We start from the raw sequence: 9,526 nt of genomic DNA, 5'->3' as shown, positions 1-9,526 counted from the left end.
GTGGGAGCTGGTGAGCTTCTCATGGATATTCTTAGGCAGCCTGTCCTCAGAAATAGTACACTTGGTTTTTTGTTACACTATTGAGGAGTGGCAGGGACCTTGGGACCAAGGAGTAGATGACTTCATCCAGTGTCCTATAGGTGTAGGAGTCTGTCAGTCACTCGAGAGGCGTTTGTGAGTGGTGGCAATTTCAGATAGGGGTGGGGCTACATCGATCACCGGTAACAGTTGGTCGGAGAGCCTGTCATTCAGCGGGATTCGGGCGGAGCCTCGGTTTTGGGCGGGCGTAGCTTCAGTCTCCTAGTTCTATTGGATAATAAGGCTGTCAATTATAGTGTCAGGTAGTCGCCGACAACAGTTCGGGACGGGTCCGTTGTGGTTACTGGGATGTTATTGGCCAAAGGGGGCTGTCCTTCAACGCTGCGTGGGCGGGGTTTCCGTCTGGGGATTCGGTCGCCTCAGGAGCCGGCCATCGGGAGTGAGTGAGTGAAGGCAACATGTCGCTGCCGGATCTCTCCTCCCTGAGCCTGCAGGAGCTGAACGAACTGCTGGAGGATGAGGAGAAGCTGAATAAGATGGCGGAGGGGATGGAAGAGGTGAGTTTCTGCGGGGCTGGCTGGTGGGGGGTGTTCAGCGGGATTGAGGAGTAGAGTGGTTCGGCGTTGGGAAAGTTGTCTACCTCCCTCCCTGTCTGTGTGAGTGAAAGGGAGAGGGAACAATGGAGTGAAGGCAGGACAGGGGATGGGGGCAGCAGCAGCAGCAGCCTGTGATGTGGGCATGGTCCCACCCAGAGCTGGGCCCCCCAGCCATGGAAACCCTGACGTTTAAACGCCTGGCTGAGCTGAGGCTCCTCTGTGTAAACATAGAAATCACTGGAGCCCTGTTATGGTTCTGTACTCCAGGCTGCTGCTGCTGCTGTGGAGACCCCATTTCCAGCGTCTAATCTCAGGGACCCTGCTGCAAGACGTGTTGCCTCTTTATTATAAACCCTTAAACACCCACTGTAAGTTACTAGGCTTGCAATCAGGAGAGACTTGCAATCAGGAGACTGGAACTCGAGAAGGAGTCTGAGCTTTCACCTGAACTTTGCACAGATCTCTCTCTCTTTATAGAGTAAAGAAATTTACAGCACGGAAACAGACCCTTCACTCCAAATCATCCATACCAACCAGATATCCTAACCTAATCTAGTCCCATTTGCCAGCACTTGACCCATATCCCTGTAAACCCTTCCTATTCATACACCCATCCAGATGCCTTTTAAATGTTGTAATTGTACCAGCCTCCACTACTTCCTTCTTTACTTTCCTACTTCTATGTGTCTGCTCTTAGAACAGTTATAGTCCAGGAGGAGATCATCCAGCATGTTGTGCCTCTGCCAGCCTGCTGCAAGAGCAGTTCCAGCTAGACCCATGATCCTGTGCTTTCTCTAGAAGTGTTTGTCCAATTTCAGTCTGAAAGTTAATATGGATTTTTCCTTCACTGCACTTAGCGCATCAAATGTCTTCAGTTTGGAATTGCCATTTTTTTTTTGTATCAATTCTAATAACAAATGTAGTTATCTTTAAAAATGTTTTTATTTGAAAACAGAAATGCTTAAAATGTTGAGCAGTTAGGTTGTGCCCCAAACTTGTAAGCTGAATCAAAAAAATAAGGTGCAGTCGATGCATGTGATCATTTGTTTTCCAAGTCTCATGATCCTGATTGTCTTCCAGAGCCCAAAATGGACATTTTTGGGTGTGAATATTTGTATACTGCCTGTCAATCATACAAAAATTTGGAAGCCACTGGTTTAGCCAGTGTCTCTGATTGATGTTGTGTGCATCTCCCAACAAAGATTTCTGATGGGAAACAAAGCTGCTTTTGCTTAAGGCTGAAAATAATGGTATCTTTGAAAATATCCAAAAGAATAGAGTCATAGAGATGTACAGCATGGAAACAAACCCTTTTGGTCCAACTTGTCCATGCTGACCAGATATCCTAACCTAATCTAGTGTCATTTACCAGCACTTGGCTCATATCCTGCTAAACCATTCGTATTCACGTACCCGTCCAGATGCCTTTTAAGTGTTGTATTTGTATCAGCCTCCAGTATCACTTCCTCCGGCAGCTCATGACACACACAGACACGCTTGTACCCACTCATCCTAAACCTATGCCCCCTTGTTCTGGACACTCCCACCCCAGATTAATACCTTGATTTAGATAGCTCAGTACCCAACCGTGTAGTATATATTCAGGTTTTGTTTTTTTTTTGAGAGGTTTTATTTGTGAATTTCTGCAACATCAAGCATACTCATGTTTGAGATTTGTTCAGTTGTTGCTCTTGAGAAAATTACACTCAAGTGTGTAGTGCTCTTGGAAACTGAATGAGAAGGTTGAGTGAAAAATACTTGTTTCTAAGCAAATGCTGACCTTAAAATCTACTACATAAAAATTTGCTTCTATTTGAAGCAAGCTATTTTCTACTGTTTTAAAGTAAAACAGTATTTTAAACATGAGATTGAATTTTGTATCCCCCACAAATTACATATTTGTTAGCGTATGATCACTATGAAATAGCTTTTGGAGTATTCAAGCTCACAGTATGTCTCCACTTGTTATTTTGGGGGGGGGGGATATTGTCAGGCAGGGACCCGGAGTCACAGTTTAATGGTGACAAGAGAAGAGATCAGGTTGGCAGAAGGAATTATGGAATTCTTGAAGTTGAGATTTGACAAGTGCATTAGCTTGTACCATTGTTTTTTTTTTGTCTTGAATACTAAATGTAAGTCTCCTTTCCCAAAGGGAAATGGGAAGTGTGATGAGACATTTATAGAATGTTAAATTGCTTTTCTTTTCACAAAAGTAGTTTTGCAAAACTTCTGTTTGTTTTGTTTTTCAAATCCAAAAACTAGAGCTATTTTAGAACAAAAAGGGTTCTTTTATAGCCTATTGATATTGCAAGAGTGGGCAGAGGTCCCTGTGGACTATAGCATTGAGCTGATTTGGTTTGATTCTGACAAGTAAGTACTTTTTTAATAAATTATCCTCCAGTAAGATTATTACTGAACCAAATCAACCATAAGTTGAAGAAACTATTAATGTTGCATTTTATATCTGGATTGTAATAATAATCCTTTTTTTAATATAATGGTCCCTGTTAGTCATAGACTGAAAATGTGTTGCTGGAAAAGCGCAGCAGTTCAGGCAGCATCCAAGAAGCAGCGAAATCGACGTTTCGGGCAAAAGCCCTTCATCAGGAATAAAGGCAGAGAACCTGAAGCATGGAGAGTTCTCCCCACCCCCACCCCCACCCCCACCCTCCTCTAGCTTTTCTCTCCACGTCAATTTCGCTGCTCCTTGGATGCTGCCTGAACTGCTGTGCTCTTCCAGTACCACTAATCCAGAGTCTGGGAAATTAGTCCCAACCTATTCAGCCTCTCCCTATAGCTCAAACCCTTCAATCACGGCAACATCCTTGTAAATCTTTTCTGCACCCTTTCAAGGTTTCCATCTTTCTAACAACATCAGGGATGGGAATTTCATGCAGTATTCCAAAAGTGACCTACTCCTGTACAGCCACAACATGACATCCCAACTCTTATTCTCAAATTGCTGACCAATAAAGGCAAGCATACCAAATACTGCCTTCGCTATCCTGTCTGCATGGGACTCTGCTTTCATGAAACTATAAACCTGCCTCCAAAGTGTCTTTGTTCAGAATCACTCCCCAGGATCTTACCATTAAGTGTATAAGCCCTACCCTGATTTAACTCTGTCATGGCCCAAGCTTGTATCAAGAGAGATCATTCAACCTGGAATATGTTATGTAATTCATGGTCAAAATCACATGACATCAGGTTACCGTCCAACAGGTTTATTTAAAAACACTAGCACCTGAAAAAGAAGCAAGGATCCAAAAGTTTATGTTTTCAAATAAACCTGTTAGATTATAACCAGGTGTTGTGGTTTTTGACCTTCTCTAACCCACTCCAGCACTGGCACTTCCACATCATATATGATTCATGTGACATCAAGCTTGATTTAAACTCCAATCTTAAGCCTGATTCCCATTTTGAAAGTAAATTGCTGTATTTGTATCATGAATGCAATACCGATAGCTGAGCTATCAGTTGGCTTCACTCCTATTTTTGAAACTGTTTAGTTAGACTTTCTCAGGGCAAACTGAATAATAGAATTTTAACCAGTTAGTCAGTTTTACTCACCAGTAAATTCATAGAAATATGTTTAGTCAAAATTCATACTTAAATCGCACCTCTAGCGATAAAACTGTCAGGGCAATTCACAGGAGTGTTGTCACGACATTTGACACCAGGCCACGCAAATCGAGGTACGTTTTTAAGGTGTGTCTTAAAGAGGAGAGGTGGTGAAAGAGAGGTTGAGTAAATGCATCAATATTTACTTATGCTTCCTGGATGCATTTTTACAAGTAAGCTGCTTTGGAGCTTCTTTGATTGTAGAACAATGAACTTGTAAGATTGGAATATGATTTGATATCTACTGTCACTTATTAATGCTTGGTATTACAAATACAACTTCCAACTTTCAATTGATTTGAATCAATACATGTTTTCTCCACATTCCTAATTGCTTAAATACAATTTAAAAAAATCATACTTGGCGAAGCACAGTGGATCTATCAGTATTGCCAATGTTTAGTATTTGTTGTTGGAATGAATATATAAATGTTGTATTTTGTCAAAATTTGAAGTCTTATGACCAGGAATTTCCTCAGCAAGAAGTGCTTTACATTTTTGTTGGGAGAAATTTGCACCTACCTACGTTGTATTTTGGAAATTCTGAGTTATTTGCATTGTTTGCATATTACATCTATGAAACCCCTAATCTATTCATTAATGTAGTTTTGCCTAAACATGAAATACCAGTGAACCAGTTTCTTTTGTTAATTCGTTATGAATGGATATAATGCCTGTCCAAACATGCAAATGTAGCACCTAACCTGAATCATTGTGGTTGAGGAATTTGAGGCTTGGAACATGCCCCAGACCTTTCATTAGTGTTTTTCTTAACAATGTGTTTTTAAGCTCTCTGGGACCTTTACATTTTAACATGCTTCTTTACTGCTGAAAAAGTTCCAGAATTATACATTTCTCAAATCATGCACGAGTACAGTACATGTTTTTAGAGGTATAGAGTTGAAAAGCAAGCCACCTTCTATGTAAAAGTTATACCAGAAGGACAGGGCACTGGAGAAGTTTCAAAACAGGATTCTCGAGGATGAAACCAAAAGTTAGAATTTACTCGAGGGTTGATATAACTGAGAGGTCTTTAAAAATTAAAAATCAAAAAAAAATTAAGTGCAGTCAGTGTAAATGTGCAGAAAGTTTTTCTACTTAGATTTCTACTTAGAGTCCAAAACTCGTGGTTATATGGCTGGTCACTTTCTGTACTGTAGATTCTACAAACTATGTAAATTATGGTTTCATTACGTGAAATTAATTTCCATAACATCAATAAGATATAAAGGAAGTTGGTGTATGATCTGCATATGTCTTTCTGATTAGTTTTGCTGAGTTTGTGCTTGCATTGTACTGACTATTTGAATAAGATCAGGAGGTTTTGGCTTGAGTTGCTGGTTGCAGGAGCACAATAGGTTTTTATGTAGTATTGGTGCAAGTTAGATGGAACAAGTTCCAGATGAATCCTTCTGTTTATTTAACTACACATTGACCTCTTTATATTTCTTTAAGCCTTTTCTGATAGCATCTTTCCAGAGCAAAGCCATAGTATGCTTTCGAAATGGGAAGAATAAGAATTTTCTAAGGTTAAGCCTCTGATTTGAGACATATGTTTGAGGAATTTGGCTAAATTAAATCACAAAACAACATTCTACTAAAACTCAGTCAAATTGAAGAGCCCAAATCGACTGTAAAAGTAATGCCTTTCAGATTTGTCAAATACCTGATCTGGTTAGCATTGTTGCATACTCTGAACTTCGATGGTTGATATCTTGGGGAAACAGTCACTTTCAAACCATAATGTAGGGTGCTGAGTTCTTTCACCCTTTTACGGGTCATTTGTGTTAACCCGCTGATAGAAAGACAAGGCACATAGATGCTGGAGAATTGAGACAAGTGCAAAAACTGCTAGATAAATTCTCACATTCTGCACATCTGTGGAGAGAGAAACAGTTAAGCATTTCAAGTCCAGTATGACAGTTTTTCAAAATTGAAGTCATGCAGCACGGAAATGCACCCTTCGATGCTGCCAGACATGATGAGTTTCTCCAGCATTGTCTGATAACCTCTGGAGTGATTACTCAAGGGGGGCATTGTTTTCATTATTCAGTTATATTTTATACCCAAGAACTCACTAATATAGGTTTACATTTGTATTTCAAGTTTTAAATCAGTTTGCTACATCTTGTTTCTTAAAATAAGCTGCTTTATCCTTTTATTAACGATCAGCATATTTCCAATAACGTTGAAGTTGAATTGGAGAAATCTGTAGACTGGCTTAATAGGTTCAACTTTGGTCTGTTAGAAATTTGAATACGTTGCAGCATCGTAAAATCTTTGAGCGCAGGAGGGCACTGGAAAATGAGAGTACAAGTAAGGTTAAATCAGTTTTAGTTTGTTTCTTTAACCTTTTTTATTTTTATGAAGTACAATGAGAATTTGTCTTTTTGGTTTCTCACTTTAGAGCCCGGAGTTTAATGACTCCCTTTTGAATGCAGTTGAGCTTGGAACTGTCACTACAGTATATTTTTTCAATATTGCTGGCAATATGTGGATATTTGGCTTTAGTTATTTGAACTTGTTCAATAGCTAAATAATTAACAGGTGATATGAAAGCTGTAGCTGCTGGAAAATAACAGCTGGATAAAATAGATTCAATGGAAATTTAATATTAATTAAAAGCTCCTGTTTTTCCTCATCTGGGTATATAAAAGTGGTTTTGGCAAATGAAGAATGGTAAGCAAATACTGCTCTTAAAAGCTGAAGGCTTTTGTAATTAAAAATGACTAGAAGTTAGAATTATTCCAACGAATTAATAAATCTGAAGTAAACCCATTTTGGAAATTTCTAATTGCAATATGCAAAATAGCTTGTCTTTAATTTTTAATTTTGGAGGCGGCATGGTGGCACAGTGGTTAGCACTGCTGCCTCACAGCGCCAGAGACCCGGGTTCAATTCCCGCCTCAGGCGACTGACTGTGTGGAGTTTCCACGTCCTCCCCGTGTCTGCGTGGGTTTCCTCCGGGTGCTCCGGTTTCCTCCCACAGTCCAAAGATGTGCAGGTAAGGTGAATTGGCCATGCTAAATTGCCCGTGGTGTTAGTTAAGGGGTAAATGTAGGGGTATGGGTGGGTTGTGCTTCAGCGGGTCAGTCTGGACTTGTTGGGCCGACGGGCCTGTTTCCACACTGTAATGTAATCTAAAAAAAAATGAAGGTGCCATTCCTGTTTGTGGCATCCAAACAGCAGCTAGTTTTGACTGGAGTGCAGATTGGTTTGCACTTTGCCCAAGTAAACATTCCTCATTGTGAAGTTAATTGATGATTATTATCAGGGGGAATCATTCAATACAAATGCACAACAATTCTATTCTTGCTGTACAATGAGGGATAGAAATTCTTCAGTTTCTTTGGCATAGAGTCTAATTGTAGTTTCCCCACTGGAACCTGGTTAAGCTTAGTTGACTCAGTGCAGATAAGAATTTGAGCCAATATGCTTGAAGAAATTTGTCATCTTTATTTTTCAAGCAAACAGCATTCTCCTGGTGGCTTTTGTCAAAAGCACCAAAATTCCTTCTGTTAAATGTACTGCAAAATCTTCTATGTTTAATGTTAACTGCACCAAACCTAGCATTTGTAAGGAAAACACCTGTCATCTAGGGCAGTTTTAATTTAGTTGTTCTTGGCATGTGAGTGTTAGCATTTATACCATAATTATCTTTGAGAAGGTGATGTCACCTTCTTGAATGATTGCAGTCTATTTTCTGTACATCACTCACAGCACTGTTGTGAAGGCAATTCTAGGATTTTGGCACAGCATTAAGATATGGTCTTATAGTTATAATTCGGTCATGTGTAACTTGGGGAACTTTTTTTAGACTCCCTACAGTGTGGACTGTGGGAGGAAACCCACGCAGATACTGAGAGAATGTCCAAACTCCACACAGACGGTCGCCCAAGGCTGGGATCGAACCTGAGACCTTGGTGCTGTGAGGCAGCAGTGCTAACCACTGAGCCACTTGTAGGTGGTGTTCCCAAGTGCTTGGTGCCCTGTCCTTCTAAGTGGTGGAAATTATTTAGTTAATTATGGCATTGCATTTCTTAGATGGTGGTCTGCTACTGTAATGGAGTGTTGGAGGGAAGAATATCTTTAAGATGGTATATGTGTTGCCATTCAAACAGGCTGCCTAAGTGTTGTTGGAACTGCACTAACCCATGCAATGGAGAGTGTTTCATTCAACTCCTAGGTAAAAACAACGACTGTAGATGCTGGAAACTGGATTAGTGGTGCTGGAAGAGCACAGCAGTTCAGGCAGCATCCAAGGAGCAGCGTTCATTCAACTCCTGACTTGTGTGTTGTAGATGGTGGGCAGGCTTTTGGGAGTAAGCAACAAATTAATCACCACAGAACTGCCAGCCTCTGACCTATTAACAACCAGAGTATTGATGTGCTTGTAATAAAACAAAGAACTGTATATGCTGAAAATCTGAAACATAATTTGTTGGTGAAACTCAAGGTCTAGTAGCATCTGTGGAGAGAGAAAGCAGAGTTAACATTAATTCTGTTTTCTCTCCACAGATGTTGCCAAACCTGCTGTGTTTCTCCAGCAGTTTCTGTTTTTACTCTATATGTCTAGTTAAGTTTCTGGTCAGTGGTAATAAACATTCTCTCTAAGCTACTCTGAGTCCACAAATGGCAAACAGCATGCTGATGCTGTCAGCAGCATTGGCTTCTGGTTCAGGAAGTCATTTTCACATATAGACCTTGAAGGTTTGTTCAGAAGGAAAGAAATCAAGTGGTAACCCTTGTAAGTTAGAGAGGAGCCAGCATTGATAGTATCTTTGAATGTCAAGGAAAGATGATCATCTGTTCTCTTTTTCCTGCTGGGCATTGCCCACTACATGTGCAGCACAAATGTTACTTATCAGCTGAAGACTGGATGGTGTAAACTGCTGCATGTGATGTGGTGTATCTGAGAAGTGAGTGGATTAGTGCAGTTCCAACAACACTTAGGCAGCCTGTTTGAGTGGCAACACATACCATCTTAAGGATATTCTTCCCTCCAACACTCATTCGCAAACATCCTGAATTTTGAACTTGTGCTGAGACATAGGTCTTTGAAGCAACTGAAGATTTTTCTCTGTAGGGCATCACATTGAGGAACTCGAGCAGAAATATCATGTATTTGGATGATTAGCCTCCAATAATGTGCCCCAGCTATGCCTGTCTCTTTGTTGGCTACGTAGAGCAGTTGATCTTCCGTAATTACACCGGCACCACTCCCCACCTCTTCCTCCGCTACATTGATGACTGCATTGGCGCCACCT

At 40.5% G+C, this 9,526-nt stretch overlaps 1 protein-coding gene across 1 annotated transcript in view; it reads left to right on the top strand.

Annotated features, from left to right (window-relative positions):
* The first annotated feature begins 414 nt into the window (after window positions 1-414).
* vps37ba (VPS37B subunit of ESCRT-I a) overlaps window positions 415-9,526 on the top strand; it is a 38,742-nt gene continuing 29,630 nt past the window's right edge. Inside the window, exon 1 of the mRNA XM_043715783.1 lies at window positions 415-596. Coding sequence (XP_043571718.1) covers window positions 498-596 — 99 coding nt within the window. The 5' untranslated portion in view covers window positions 415-497. The remainder of the gene's footprint in view (window positions 597-9,526) is intronic.

This window comes from Chiloscyllium plagiosum, chromosome 25 (assembly GCF_004010195.1).
Source record: "Chiloscyllium plagiosum isolate BGI_BamShark_2017 chromosome 25, ASM401019v2, whole genome shotgun sequence".
NCBI classification, from domain to species: domain Eukaryota; kingdom Metazoa; phylum Chordata; class Chondrichthyes; order Orectolobiformes; family Hemiscylliidae; genus Chiloscyllium; species Chiloscyllium plagiosum.
This window is presented reverse-complemented; position numbering and strand designations above follow the sequence as displayed.